General features: G+C 62.8%; 1 protein-coding gene across 1 annotated transcript in view; it reads left to right on the top strand.

Annotated features, from left to right (window-relative positions):
* Positions 1-7953: 7953 nt before the first annotated feature.
* INF2 (inverted formin 2) overlaps positions 7954-14765 on the top strand; it is a 17920-nt gene continuing 11108 nt past the window's right edge. Inside the window, exons 1-8 of the mRNA XM_019639206.1 lie at positions 7954-8231; positions 9943-10342; positions 11499-11614; positions 11680-11839; positions 12321-12354; positions 13320-13461; positions 14158-14299; positions 14460-14762. Coding sequence (XP_019494751.1) covers positions 8145-8231; positions 9943-10342; positions 11499-11614; positions 11680-11839; positions 12321-12354; positions 13320-13461; positions 14158-14299; positions 14460-14762 — 1384 coding nt within the window. The 5' untranslated portion in view covers positions 7954-8144. The remainder of the gene's footprint in view (positions 8232-9942; positions 10343-11498; positions 11615-11679; positions 11840-12320; positions 12355-13319; positions 13462-14157; positions 14300-14459; positions 14763-14765) is intronic.

Genomic DNA, 14765 nt, shown 5'->3' with positions numbered 1-14765 from the left:
AGATCAGAGGTCGGGCACACCCACACGCAGGAGCTGGAGTTGGGAAGTCCCCTTCCCATCAGCCCTGCCCCCGCCCCCTCCTGCCGTGGGACCTGGAAGCTTGCCTTCTATGGTTCTCAGTTTCTCTATCTGCACCCTGAAGGGTGGGGACAGCGGCTCAGACATGGACCTCTTCCTCCCTGTCTCCCTGCAGTGTAGGAGGCAGGGACCTACGCAGAGCCAATGCCCCAAACCCCTTCGTGGTGCCACCCAGGGCAGGGGCTTTTGGGGAATGGGTGCTGCACTATAGCTAATATCTGATATCTACTATAGCTAATATCGGCACTGGGTTCCAGGTCTGGGGTCTGAGACCTCACACTGTCCCCTCACCAGGTCAGTTGTTGGTGCAGCGAGCCCCCCCTGACCACGGGCCCCCGTCCTCCCATCAGTTCCCCAAAAGCTCGCTGCTCCGGGCTTTTGGACAGGTCATCACAGCTGCTGGGGGGAGTGGACTGAGGTGACTAGGTGGGGCTGCCCTCCCATGACCAGCCGGGCGGGCTGTGTGCCCCGCTCCCTCCCAGCAAAGAGTTAATCAGCAGGTGAGGAGGCCCCCACATTGTGGAGGTGCCGATGGGCTGTCGGGCTCAAGCTAATTGCAAACACCTCACTTTCGGGGACCTAGAAGCTCCTGCCTTAAATAGACTCCATCCGCCTTTCATCCAAGTGTGTTATTTTCCAGGTAGGAAAAGTGAGCGGGTGAAAGCTGTGGGAAGGACGTGTGGTAACTGGGTAATACCGGGTGCCACCTGTGGGTGCAGGGCACACTGCCAACTGGCCCTGGATGGCTTTTGAGGGGGCCCAGAGGAGGACCTAGGAGACAGAGCTCCCCCATGGGGCCTGACTGAGCTGCCTGGCCCCCTCCCCTACTGTGGTCTTGCACATAGCAGGTGTCAAAATAGTTGACCAACTCAAGGCTCAGTGGACATAGTGGGTGGGGAAGGCATACCTCTATTTCAGGACAGTGGACGTGAGTGTGTCTAGGGGAGACGGCTCTGCAGGGCTGTCCCCAGGGGACAGAGCCAGGCCTGGGTGCCCGGATGTTCAAGATGAGAAGGCTGGAGGGAGTGCCTGGGAGGGGTGAGCCCCCCATCACTGGAGGTTGAGAGCAGGGTCCAACCGTGTGTCCTCCTGTTAGGGAGACCCCCCACTCAGGCCAGCCTCACCCTAGCAAGGAGGGTCCTGCCCCATCCGCCTCTGATCACTGCACAGCCTGAGTCCTGAGGTGGTGTGGGGTCTGTCCACACAGCTGTCCCACCTGCCCAGCACACAGGGACACCACTGTGGTGACAGGGAACTCCGTGGTGACAGCCAGGCAGGGAGGGGGCGGGTGGCCTGTCTTCCCAGAGAAGCTACTGCTGCTGGTCCTCTCATAGCGCCTTCCCCAGTGTGAATAAACATGGTGCTGCCAGGTGCCAATCAACCCCAAGCCTGGCCTGGCCACTGCCACACCTCTGCCCAGCGCCCTGAGCAGGGTCTGTGCTGAATGAGTGAATAGTGAGTGAACCAGCCTGCCGTGTTCCCGCAGCCGCTTGCCCTCATGCCCGCCTGGTGAGGTGTAGGGACGGTGACTGTCGTCTGTTTCACAGATGAGGAAACAGGCCGGGGTGCCTGGGTTACAGAATCAGGGCCGCCATTCTTGCAAGAGGCATTTATAAGCCCTTCCTGTGTGCCTCGGCCTCTGATGGGCCAGAGAGTGGCGGACACCACACTGGGCATACAGAAGGCACCTTCCTGGGGTCAGGGTGAGAACTGGCAGGCCCTGCTGGAGTGCCTGGAAGCCCGCGCCGTCCCTGTACCCCTCGTCTCCATTACAGCACCCTGGGAGCCCAAGTGGGACAGGAAGGGTAGGGACGCTGGACAGCGGGCCACCAGCTCCCTCAAGCCCACAGGGAAGGCAGAGGCCCCCTGGGCAGGGGTGCATGGCCAGCACTGCGGGGCGAACTGGCTGACTAGGACCATTGGGTGAAGCTGCCATGGATGGGAGGCCAGCTGGCAAATGCGCTTGGGGAGGTGGAGACCGCCTTTGCTTTTCATTTTTCAGTTGGTGCCACTGAGACCTCACATCAAAGCCTGGCACAGAGGCTGACCAAGGGCACGGTGGTCAGGGAGGAGAGGGCCAGGCGCCCAGTTCCAGCCATGTGCACAGCCCTGGGGGTGGTGTCCCTGCATGGCCTCCGAGCCCCCACTCAGCTGCTGTGGGCAAGGCCAGCCCCGGCCGCTGCGTGCCCAGTCGTGCCCGCCCCCAGGCACACGGAATCCCGGCAGACCCGGCCTGTGGGGCAGGGGTTCCCCTAAGCTGGCTCTTGGCCCTGCCAAGTGCTGGTGGATGTGGCATGCATGCCAGCATCCCCATCTCAGCGTCCCCATCTGTGCCTGGTCCCCGATCCCCTGGGATGTGGCCTCAGCATGCAGCCTGCCTCCCCCGCCATCCACATCCCCGGTCCCCGTTTCTGCTCCAAGTACAGCTCTGCACTGCCGCCCGCGCACAGCAGCACGGAGGCAGACATCTGCTCTTCATGTGGGGGGCTGCCTGTGCCCCTGCTCTGCCACCCCCGCTCTGCACCCCCAATGCACAGACCTGACTGGCCTGAGAACAGGAGCTCCGGGTGCTCAGATCATATCCTGCCCACTTTGGGGGCACCCACGGCCCCCTCCTGTTACTTCCAGGTAGCCTCCCCAGGGGGCTGGGCCAGGCTGTGGAGGCCGAGGCAGAGAAGTGAGGACGCTGCTTGTGGGAGGGGGTAGAAGGATGAGAGGAAGGCCAAGACAAAGGCCCAGAGGTGGGACCCAGGAGGCCACCTTGGAGAGGAGGAGGGTGGGGCAGCCAGGAAGGGGCCTCGAGGGCGGCACTGGCTCAGGCACTGGCTCGGGCACGGGCTCGGCCAGCCCAAGCTCCTTGGAGAACACCGTGGTCATTTTACAGGTCAAATGCGAGTCCAGAATGGGCCTGGCCCCCTGGGCTCCCAGCAGGCACTGCCACCAGCACCTTGCGCCACAGGCTGGAGAGCTCGCTTGTCCGGTTGGGCTGGGCTTTTGGCGCTGGCTGCCTGGGGTCAGGCGGCCCAGGGACGCGAAGCAGGGCCTCCCAGCCTGTGGGGTGAGCATTGAGATGCTCACATCCATTTGAGGACGAACCCAGGGCCTGGGAAGTCTTGTGGGTTGTCCAAGGGACACTGCTGGTCAGCGGCAGAGCCTGGTCTCACCCAGAACCTGAGCTGCCCCCTGCCCGTCCCCCCTCCCCTGGCCCTGGCCGCAGCCCCTGGCAGTGCCCGTTGTGCAGGCTGGGGCCCCTCCTCCACCCTCAATCTGCTGCTTTGTTTTCGCTGCTCTGGGCAGGCAGGCTTCAGCTGGGACACAGGACAGGGCTGGTGCCAGCCGCTGGGGCAGGCAGTGGGCAGCCTTCAGGTCCCACCCAACACCCTGCGGCCTAGACCAGCACACACATCAGAGCGTTCTCCTCCTTGGGCCCCCAGGCTCCTCCTAGGCTGGGAAAGGCCTTTGCTCGGGGTCTCCTGGATGGGGCATCTCTGTGCTGAGTCTGGTCTTGGGAGAAGGAAACCCGGGCAGTGGCATTCTTGGGGCAGCCTCGGAGCCCTGCAGGTGCAGGGGCCTGCGCCAGAGCAGTGCCACATTCAGACGCCACCAGGCCACCTGCCGCCGGGCCACCTGTGGGACCTCCGAGCTCCCCGCCTTCCCCAACCCCTAAGCACAGGTCTGTAGCCATCACCGGCTCCATGTCTGCTGTCAGAACTGACTTGGGCACAGAAGACGCCAGAGGCCACTGTCATGGCGGGAGGGGAGATGCATGCCCCTCCCTGTGCTGGGGCAGGCGGGCAAGCCCCTGGGGACATCGCCATCAGCCCAGCTCTCTGTGCATCTGTGAAGGCTGAGGCCCGGAGCTAGCCCCTCTGACAGCGGGAGGCCAGGGCAGACCCTTCCCTGCCAAACCTCAGTGTAGGTGGAAGCGAAAGCAAGGCTTCCTGGCGCCCGCCCCTTGTCTCCACCCTTCCTGTCCTCGAGCAGAGCTAGGCTATGCTGGGGGAGGGGCTGTCCCAGACCACCCCTGCCTCCCAGAAAACACAGCCCAGCTTAGGGCCCTCCCAGAAAACACAGCCCAGCTTAGTTTAGGGCTGTACTCTGAGTACCCTGCACCAGGTGAGCATGGACAGCGCACTGCCCACCCCTTCCAATAGGTGTGGCCTGTTTGCCTGAGTCCTTCCCCGCCTCTGCCTTCCACAGGCTTCTGTTCCTGACCCAGGAGGGTGGGGTCCTGGAGGAGGCAGCCAGGCCAGGCCTGGGTACAGTGTGTCTGACATCACTCTGACCTGCCCCGGACACAGTGGGCTGAGCCCTGGCCTGGCTGTCTGACCAGTAATGTCCCCCAGCTCTCAGAGCGGCCAGTCCAGACCCCCACCCCTCTCCACTATCGGGGCCCACCGGTGCTTTGCTGCAGTGCTGTGGACGGGGCCCAGCTGCTGGCCGTGCCCCTTGCTCCCTGGTGACCTGAGCTGGGGGGGCCGCTCTGAGCCCAGCTCCCTGTTAGATGCTGTTGGTTCTCTCTCGCGAGCTCTCTCTCCTTCTCCCTCTCTCCCTCGCTCTCTCTTTCTAATTATGAATATGACCATATTCACCCCAGTGCAGTTTTGCTAGTATTCAGGCACGTGTCCTGTGTGACACGTCACATTTCATGTGGTTGAATTCTACCCAGTGTGACTTGGTGTCCTGTTCCTCGTCTCTGTTTTTACTTGGCACTGCCATGAATACCTTAGTGCCCTCCCAGGGGGCCCCTTCTGTCCTGCTGCTGGCCGCTGACTGCAGTAGCCGGGCAGGGGCCCTCCACTCCATCCTAGGACTGCTTGGACATGAGATGGGCCAGGGGACAGTGAGGACACTGCCAACCCGAGGCCCTGTGCACTCGGAACCTCTGGATGGGCTGGCGATGGGTGGACGCTCGATTCCTCCTCCTTCCCTTGAGGCTCACTCCGCACAGGATGCCCCACCTGGTATGAGCTCACCAGGTGACCCACACAGGTCATTCGAAGCCCCTTGAGGGCTCGAGGCCTGGGGGGGAGATGACGCAGGCACCAGAGGTTCTAAAGGACCCAAGATTGTAGGCGGGAGAGTAACAGGGGGTCATAGACTGGCGGTCTCAGCGCCAAGGGCCTCTCTTCATTCTGCAGAGCCTGGGCTGCCCCTGAGCTGTAGGAAGCTACCAGGAAACTCAATCCAAGGGTTGCCAGGCAGTGGAAAAATTTGGGTTCTTGGAGGAGCTAAAAATACAGTGTGGCAGCCCCTGCCGCCCGGTTCCGGAATCCTGCCGTCCTACCCGCCCACCCCAGGGAAGACAAGCACACGCTTCCCACCCCGCCCCCGCTGGCTCTGGGCCCGGAAGCACCCCAGTCCCCGCGCTGATGCTGCCTCCCCACCCCAGGCAGCTAGCCTTTCTCACCGGTGCCCATGTCCCCAGCCCCCAGCCCATACGTTCCCTGGCCCCACCCCTCAGCCCTGGGTCCCCAGATGCCCTCCACCAACCCTTGCAGGAATGAAGGAACAGAACGCAACACTCCCTTTGCAAGGGTGCCAAGCTCTAGCCTCGAGTCCGGGCCTCCCCACCCGTCACACTGCTCAAAGCTCGATAGGCTCATGCCCAGGACACAGCGTGGTCCTCAGTGCCAGCCTCAGAGGCTTGCCCTCTGTGGTTCAGTTTCTCCATCATCGCAGGGCCTGGGTAGCTGGTCTCTGAAGTCCAGGGAGCCGGTCACACATGTACTTGCGCACACACACACACACACACACACATGCGCGCGCGCGCACGCATGCACGCACGCACACACCCTGCTTGACAGACAACTGCCAGGCAGGGGTGGCACCTTCCTAGCTCCTTGTCAATGCAGCTGCCCAGGCACGTGAGCACCCAGGTGGAGGTGCAAGCATCGCTGTGCCAGGCTGGCTAAACCTGGGCAGGAAGGCACACAAGTGTTGCACGAAGTGGCCAAGAGCACACTGGACCAGTGTCCCCATCTCTTCCAGGTCCTCAAGGCAGCCCCTGTGTGGGTTGGGTAAGCACCCACGGGCAGGACAACCAGGTCAGTGGGCTGACCCCAGGGGAACTCTGAGGGGGAAGGCATGACCCCATACCAGCGGAAACCCCACGTTATTGGTAGAAAAAGGTGAAATATCCACCAATGTCAGCCTCATGGTCTTCATCTGCAAAAGCCCCTGCCCTCCATAGTTCCATTGGTGCAGGGGGAGAGGCACCCGCCTCAGGGGCAGATGGAGGTGCTGAAGTGCCTCTGACCTTTTAGCTGGCCTGAGCTGCGGGATACTTGGACCTTGATGGCCCTGCTCTGCAATGGCCTGTGGTGCTGGCTGAAAAAAGCTCTGCAAATGCCAATTCCTGTGCAGAGCCCACCCAGGGCAGGCCGGCCACGCCCCTTCGCTGGGGGCGCTCTGAGAAGACATCACATTCCTGAGCTTGTGGCCCCGCCCCTGCCGGAGGCCCGCCCAGAGCAGGCTGGCCACGCCCACTTTAGTGAGGCTGTGCCCAGGAAGGTCCCTGCTGCCACACCTGGTCTGGGCACCAGGCCTAGCTGGGAGCCAGACACAGGCTGGGCAGGGCTGAGGGCGGAGGACCTGGCACCCACGCAATATTACAACATCCTCAAGCGTTCCTGAGAGCTCACTGTGCGCCCACCAGGGCCAATTTCTTCACGGGGTCCCCACTGCAACCCTCTGAGATACAAGCTTTCCAGATGGAGAACAGAGTCAGCCAAGGATTGAGGCCGCACCTTCCAGGGTGCTGGTGTCCAGGGTACTGTCAGGAAGGGTGTTCCCCGCAGCCCTGCTCCTTGGAGCAGCACACACGGGACCCGCTCCATGCTCCCTGCCCAGATGGGAGCGGCAAAGGTGCTTATTCGGAGCTGGGAGTCAGCCGCGGCCACTGCACTGGGCGGGCTGGGGAATGGGAGAGCTTAGTGGTTTTATGTGTGTATATGTGTTAATTGTTGCTATATCCACATGCGTGCATGTAATGTAAACATTATGTGGCGTATATGTTAATACATTAAAATATCTTCTGTGCATACAAAGCTTTATAGAAGAAAGGCTCAGGGGGTGCCCTGAGGAGGCATGGGCAGCCAGCAAGAAGTGGGGTATTCCAGGTGATTGCTTGGGGTCCTACACTGGAAGTGGGGACAGAGTTAGGGAAGCCATGAGTTGATCAAGCCCGGTGTATGTACAACGATTGCAGGGAGGTTGTGTGACTTCCGGGGCTGTCCCTGGGGATAGAGGTCTGACTGGAGCAGGCCACTTCCTAGGCTGTTTCCTGCGGATGAAGAATTGGCTTCCTGGCAGGTTGTGGGTCAAGCTCTATATATGGCCTGGCTGTTGTCCATTTGTATATTCAGTCCCTCACCCTGACAAGCAGTCAGAACACTTGTGGGGAGATGTCCTCCGCCCAAGACCTGACCCGGTGGGCATCACAGAGGGAGAACAGCTGCCCCTACCTCGGCCACTGGGTCCCCAGCTGAGCTCCCTGTCCTGGCTGGACACCCTGTCCAACCTTGGCCACAGCCAGTGGAGCCCTGTGCACACTTGCTGCCCCACTGGGTGCCAGGTGGGGCACGGCCGACTCTAGGATCTCCCTGGATAGGCGGGGTCGATCACCCCCTGCTGTGCTCTCACACACCCCCTCCCAGACCAAGGGGACCCCATAGGGTCTTTCCGGGGAGTGAACCATGGCCCTGGGGACTGGGCGGTGCTGGCAGGGCAGCTCTAGGTGATGTGGGCTGTCTCTGAGATGTGGCTTTTCTGCATCCAGGGACCCCTGGGGCTCTTGGCTGGAGAGGACACTTAGGATAGCAGAGGCCTGGCCTGGGAGAGGTCACTCTGTGTCCCCTCAGCCTGTGCCAAGGAAACAGGGACTCGAGCCAATGGAGGCGGGGAAGGGGGGTCAGTTCTGGGTGCCTCTTTAAGCAGCAGCACCCACGGGGGTGGCAGTGTATGCGCAGGCCTTCTGCTGTGCTCTTCATGGTGCAGGCCCCCTCCCCTGCCCAGGAGGGACCAAGGCTGGGGCTGGCCACCGGGCAGCTGGGCGTTCAGCAGCAATGAAGAGCCAGGAGAGCATGAGGGGCCGCCCGCGGCAGGGCCTGGAATGGGTGGGCAGAGGCAGCAGGAAGGTCTTGCGCATCTGGGTGAGTGGACGGCGCGGGGGCTGAGAGGGCCATGGGGGCGACACCTGGGAGGGTGGGTCTGACCATGGAGTCACGGGGAGGGCTCCGGGCTCTCCATCGATCAGGACCAAGGCTGCGGGCCCTGGGGGAGGGCTGATGAACACCCCGACACCCCCTCAGCTGCCTGTTGGGGACGTCCATGCCCACTCTCAGGATGCCCCCAACAGGCTGATGACGGAGGTGAGGAAACAGGCTCACTCAGGACAGGGTCTGCTGCAAGGGCCGGAGCTGGGCGCATGTGCAGCCCTCGCTTCCCTTCAGCCAGGCTGCCTCCTGGGAGGACCCACAGCAAACAGGAGGGGCTGTGCTCTGTGCTCCCAGCAGGCCGGGAGTGGGCTCTGGAGGCAGGAGGGAGGGCACCCAGACCCTCACCAAGGCAGAGGGGAGCAGGGCCTCCAGGAGGGAGACATAACTGGGCTCTAATCTCCACGCAGCCTCTGTCCCTGTTGTGACCTCGGATGGCCCCTGGCTTTCCCTCTGAGGTACCAGGTCCAGCGGCCCTTAGAGTGAAGCCGAGCTGGCCAGCCAGCACCTCGTGGGCTCCAGGCCCCGCTCTGGGGTCCAGTCTCACTTGGCCCTACTGTCTCCAGCTCTGGGGCCGTGGGCACGTGACCTGGCTTCTCTGGGCGCCGCCTTCATTCCCCCTCCTGTAGAGTGGGGGTGTACAGTGCCTGCCTCGGGGGTGGTGGGAGGCCGAGGGTCAGGGGTGGGCAGTGCTGGGGCCAGGCCCTGGGCGTGCGGCACATGGTGTTGCCGGGCCCTGCCTGCTCCTCCGGCTTCCTCCCAGCGGCTCCACGCTGCCCTTCTCAGACGCTAAATATAAGACCCGAGCCATACATGGTCGAAGGAGCGCCCGGGCCGCCCCTGACCTTTGGGGCCAGTTCCCAGGCACTGTGGTTGAGGACGGCGTCACAGCCAAGGGCCCCGGGAGGGGGGCTTGGTGGGTGTGGTGATGACACAGAGGCTCAGCCCGCCTGTCCTGCTGTTCTGTTTTGGGGAGAAGCACGTTTGGGGAGGGTATTCTGGGCAGGGGTCCTAACTGTTGCAGCAGCATCTGGGTAAACCTCCACATGCCTAGGAACTGGGGACCACCCGGTCCTCCACCTGCACACAGGGTGACAAGCTGAGGCCCACAGAAGCTGGGGCCTGGCGGGGCCGCTCCCCCTGGGGGCCCTGGTCTTGTCTGGAATTGGGTGGGTGTTGGACATCACCTTTGAGTCAACCCTCCTCCCCAGCCACACTCCTGGTGCTGAGGGCAGTCTGAAAGTGCCCAGGGTCCCGAATCACCCACCGTCCACCCTTGTGCCCATCTGACCCTGTCCACTGAGCAGGGAAAGCACCCTGGGAGTGAGATAAGGGAGCCCCACACGTGCCATTTCTGTTGCATCATCACCACTGGGTTGGTGGTGTTCCTGCCAGTGTGGCCGCCTGGGGTCTTCCTGCGTACAGGAAGTGCTGCTGCCTCCTTGGTTGCTATGGTGATTCAGTCAGCGATGGGTTCGAGGAGCGCCTGGCACAGGGGACACCCTGGTGGCCCGGGGTTTACCAGCACATCGTGAGGCCCGAATGTCGTTGGGAAGCATGTGAATCCCCGACTGGCAGGCGGAGATGCCCCTGTGGAGGGCATGGCCTCCACCTGTGGGGCTGACCTCTGCCTCCCTCTGGCCCACAGTTCGGCAAGATGTCGGTGAAGCAGGGTGCACAGCGCAAGTGGGCAGCGCTGAAGGAAAGGCTGGGGCCGCAGGACACAGACCCCACGGAGGCCAACCTGGAGAACGCGGACCCCGAGCTGTGCATTCGGCTACTGCAGGTGCCGTCTGTGGTCAACTACTCCGGTCTGCGCAAGCGCCTGGAGAGCAGTGATGGCGGCTGGATGGTGCAGTTCCTGGAGCAGAGCGGCCTGGACCTGCTGCTCGAGGCCCTGGCACGCCTGTCGGGCCGCGGCGTGGCCCGCATTGCAGACGCCCTGCTGCAGCTCACCTGCATCAGCTGCGTGCGTGCCGTCATGAACTCGCAGCCCGGCATTCAGTACATCCTCAGCAACCAGGCCTACGTGCGCCAGCTATCCCAGGGTGGGCAGCGCGCAAGGCAGCGGGCAGCACGGGCACACCTTAGGAAGTCAGTAGGAGGCTCCAGGCCCTAGACGGTGGCCGGAGGGCTTGGCTGGGCGGGCAGGGAGGGCTTCCTGGAGGAGGAACGTTCCCCATTCGCCTCAAGTCTGAGACTGCCCAGTCTCCTTGGAGCCATGGTCCCCCCACCAGCTGCACCTCGTTGCCCGCTCTGTTCCCGGCCTGGTGCTGGTTCAGGCCCCGCCCCCTCCCTGGTCCCTGGCCTTCAGGCCCCTATCCATGCCGCCATGGCAGCCAGAGTCACCTGGGTCAAAAACACAATCCACCTGAACGGCCCTGCTTACGTTCCCCCTGACTCTGAACCCCTCGACCTTAGGCAGGTAGCAGCCCTTCAGGCCTGGCCAGCATCTGCTGACGGCGTCACCCACTCGCCCCACTCTGTCCCCTGCTCCTGCCAGCTGGGGACTTCCTGAACAGTGGCCCACGTCTCCACCTCAGGCTGCTCTGCTTTGTGTGTCTACAAGTCCTGCTCTCCTTTTAAGTTCCAGCTCACTGTCACCTCCTCCAGAAAGTCCTGCAGGCCATGCCCATAGTTAGTCCTCAGCCCTTGGGAGAGGCCCCAGGTGGCCCTTGGTAGACAGTGGTCAGTGTGTGCCCCTTGTCACCAGGCTGTGCTCTTCCATGGGCATTGACAGGTGGGCTAGCCTGTGGGGCAGGTGCCTGTGTGGGTGACACAGAGGCCATCTCATTCCTGTCTGACTCAGTTACGGCCTGGCTGTGCCCGTCTGTAAAGTCCTTTGCCAGCCAAGGGACACCCCCAAAAGCTTCCCAGCTCAGGGGACAAGGTGGGAGGCTGTTGGCACTGAGTTTGGAGAAGAGACGGGCTTGGCCCAGGGCACAGAGCCAGAGAGGACAGAACTAAGGGCAGACTGTAGTGACTGGGGCTGCCCCAGGGGTTGGGAGGCAGGTCAGCACCCCTGGAGAGGTCAGCACATGGTGGGGGTGAGTGGGTGCATAGTCCCCTTCCCCACATGTGTCTGCCTCCGAAGTGTGGGAGTTCAGGCTGGAGCCAGACACAGGAAGGAGGAGAGCTGATAGGGAGGAGGGAGGGGCCGGGCCTGGGGACGTGGGCCCCGCTGAGACCCCTTGTCCTCGGCAGCTCTGGACACATCCAACGTGATGGTCAAAAAGCAGGTGTTTGAGCTGCTGGCCGCCCTGTGCATCTACTCGCCCGAGGGCCATGCCTTGGCCCTGGACGCCCTGGACCATTACAAGGTGAGTGGTGGGGTGGTGGGGGCCTGGGGGCCCTGGGGCGCAGGCTGAGCCCTCACCACCCACAGGCGGTGTGCAGCCAGCAGTATCGCTTCAGCGTCATCATGAACGAGCTCTCCAACAGCGACAACGTGCCCTATGTGGTCACCCTGCTCAGTGTGATCAACGCCATCATCCTGGGCCCCGAGGACCTCCGTGCCCGCACCCAGCTGCGTGGTGAATTCATCGGTAACGGTGCCCCGGCCCCTTGCTGCTGAGACCCCTTTGCCAGCCCAGCCTGCACTGAACACCCTTTCGGAGATGCCCTGAGCCCCCCAGGCCCCAGAAGAAGGCTCTGTCATGTGTCTGGGAGCCTCCCGCCCCCACCTGCTCCGTTCAGTGGACCGGGGCCTTCAGGACTCCTGGGCATTATTAGCCCAGGAGGTCTCTCAGTGCGAGGCGGATGCCTGACTCCCAGTCCCAGCCCTGCCAGCTGTGGCAGTGGCCATTTAACGGGCACCACCGTGTGTCCAGCGAGATGTCTCCCTCAGAGCCTCGCCTCCCTGGTGTCCTGTGGGAATGACAGAGTTCTCTCCCGCCCCACAGGCTGGGTACTGTGGGTAGAAGGAGTGAGCCCAGGGGAAGGTGTCCGAAGGTACAAGTGACCCCGGGGTGGGGAGCTGGCCTGAGCAGCCTGCAAGGCCCGCTGATCCCCTCTGTGCCTCCACAGGCCTGCAGCTGCTGGATGTTCTGACGCGGCTTAGGTGAGTCCCCAGGGCCAGGCCCACCTCCCACTTAGGTCCCCAGCAGAGCCTCCAGATGGGCAGGGAGCGCCTCCGGGTCCCAGCAAGAACTCTGGAATTTTCCCACCAGGGGCTTGGCAGCTGCCTCTAGAAACTAGGGTTGCCAGATACAGCACAAGGTACCCAGTTAAATCGGTTATAACAGACTACAGATCATTTTTGTGGTGTAAGTGACCACATATTGACCAGATATTGCATGGGATATACTTATGCTAAAAACCACTCCTTGTTTATCTGAAATTCAAATTTAATTGGGTACCTGGGAACCCACATAGCTGAGAACCCCCATCTGGGGCTTCATTAGGACCACTCTCCAAGGTGGGGCCCCCACCACTAGGAAGTGAAGTTGGGGTGGGGGGACCCTGGGAAGAAGAGGTGAGGCTGGTGTGACTGAGCGGTGCTAACCTGGCCTCAGGCAAAGGTCTGAGAGGAGCCCACCCTGCCACTGAGGGTGCAGCTCATTGGCCATGCTGAGATGATTGGCAGGCCCTGGGCCCAATGAACACTCAGGGTCCCGCTGCTCAGGGCAGAAGCTCTGCCCCTCCACGGTGGAAGCCCCTCAGGTGTGGTCTTGGTGCCACCCTCCCAGCACCCGGAAGGGGCCCTCCCTCGTTCTGTGCCCCTTGCAGCACATCCTCCTGCCCCTCTCTGGACGGCATCTCTCCCTGTGAGTGAGAACTTGCTCTTCCCTTCCCAAGGGGCATGAGCTGCTTGCTGACTCCTGGGCAGCCCAGAGGGTGCCAGGCTCAGACCTGTGAGCCACCGCCCCTGACCAGGGAGGCCAGCCCCACAGACCTCAGCTGCCCCCTGGCTGCGATGGCCATGTGCTGGCCACGGGCCCTGCTCAGCGTTGTCTGTGCGTCTTGTCGGGTTGGGAGGCTAGTGGGAGCTGCAGGCTCAACCACCCTGGCGCCCTCCCATGCCAGGGACCTGGAGGACGCTGACCTGCTAATCCAGCTCGAGGCCTTCGAAGAGGCCAAGGCCGAGGACGAGGAGGAGCTGCTGCACGTGTGCGGTGGCGTGGACATGAACAGCCACCAGGAGGTCTTTGCCTCCCTGTTCCACAAGGTGGGCCTGGTGGGGCAGCTCTCTAGCGACTGTCCCCGGGTTGGCGGGGCCGCATCGCGGCTCTGGCCCCACCCCCACTCCCACCGTGGTGAGGCAGTGGGGCCAGATCTGAAGCCACACCCAGGGGGCAGCCAGGGTCCAGGGGCTGGGAAGAGGCGGAGCCTGGAGCTGGCAGCCCAGGACTGGTCTGGGCGGTCCCAGGACAGAGCCAGGGCCATAGGACCCAGGAGGACAGGGTTCCAAGGCCAGGGTTGGCTACCATCAGATGGACTAAGGGGACTTCGGAACCAGTGGGAGACCAGGAGGCTGAATTCTGGTCCAACTCAGGCCTCTGTGGCTGGGACCTCCCATCTATTACTGAACCCAGTGGCTCTCAGCCCAGAGCGAGTGTCCCCAAGGGGGCATCCAGAAACATCTGGAGACATTTGGGTTGTCACAATTGGGCAGGGATGCTACTGGCTTCCAGAGATGCTGCTAAACATCCCACAATGCACGGGGCAACCCTCCACCCAGAGAGTGATCTGGCCCCAAATATCACCAGTGCAGTGCTTGGGGAACCCTGACACAGGCTGATCACCAGGGCCTGAGAGGCACGGAGTGGTCGGGGGTGGATGCTTCTGGTAAACTGAAGCCAGCAGTTGTCAGCCCGTCCCAGGAAGGGGGTGGCCGCTGACATGCGCCTGTCCACCCGCCTAGGTGAGCTGCTCCCCGGCATCTGCCCAGCTGCTGTCAGTGCTGCAGGGCCTCCTGCACCTGGAGCCCACCCTCCGCTCCAGCCAGCTGCTCTGGGAAGCCCTGGAGAGCCTGGTAAACCGGGCTGTGCTCCTGGCCAGTGATGGTGAGTGACCGAGCTGGTGGGCAAACCCTGGCGTCTTAGACTGTGGGGGGCGGTGCCCATCCTTGATCCTTGACCTGCTCCCGGCCTGAGGGAGGGGCCACACCTTTTTCGCTGCCCCTGCCTACCTCCTCTGCCCTGACCCCAGCTTCCCACACCACAGAACAGGAATGTACCCTGGAGGAGATGGTCGAGCGGCTGCTGTCTGTCAAGGGACGACCCCGCCCAAGCTGCCTGGACAAGGCCCATAAGAGTGTCCAGGCCGACCTAGGCCAGAGGGGCAGCTGCCTCCAAAACACTGACGCCCTAAGGGCAGGCATGGAGGGCCAGCAGCCAACGGCGACCCTCGCTGGCCAGAGAGCAGGCCCCGAGATGGCTGTACAGCCAACAGCCCTGGAACAGCCAGCGCCCACCCCACCCCTGCCTGCACCACCCCTCCCCCACTCCACCACCGGCCCTCTGCTCTGTC

Source organism: Hipposideros armiger, unplaced genomic scaffold (genome assembly GCF_001890085.2).
Source record: "Hipposideros armiger isolate ML-2016 unplaced genomic scaffold, ASM189008v1 scaffold_43, whole genome shotgun sequence".
NCBI lineage: Eukaryota > Metazoa > Chordata > Mammalia > Chiroptera > Hipposideridae > Hipposideros > Hipposideros armiger.
The sequence above is the reverse complement of the archived record's forward strand: the minus strand, read 5'-3'. Positions and strand labels throughout refer to the sequence as shown.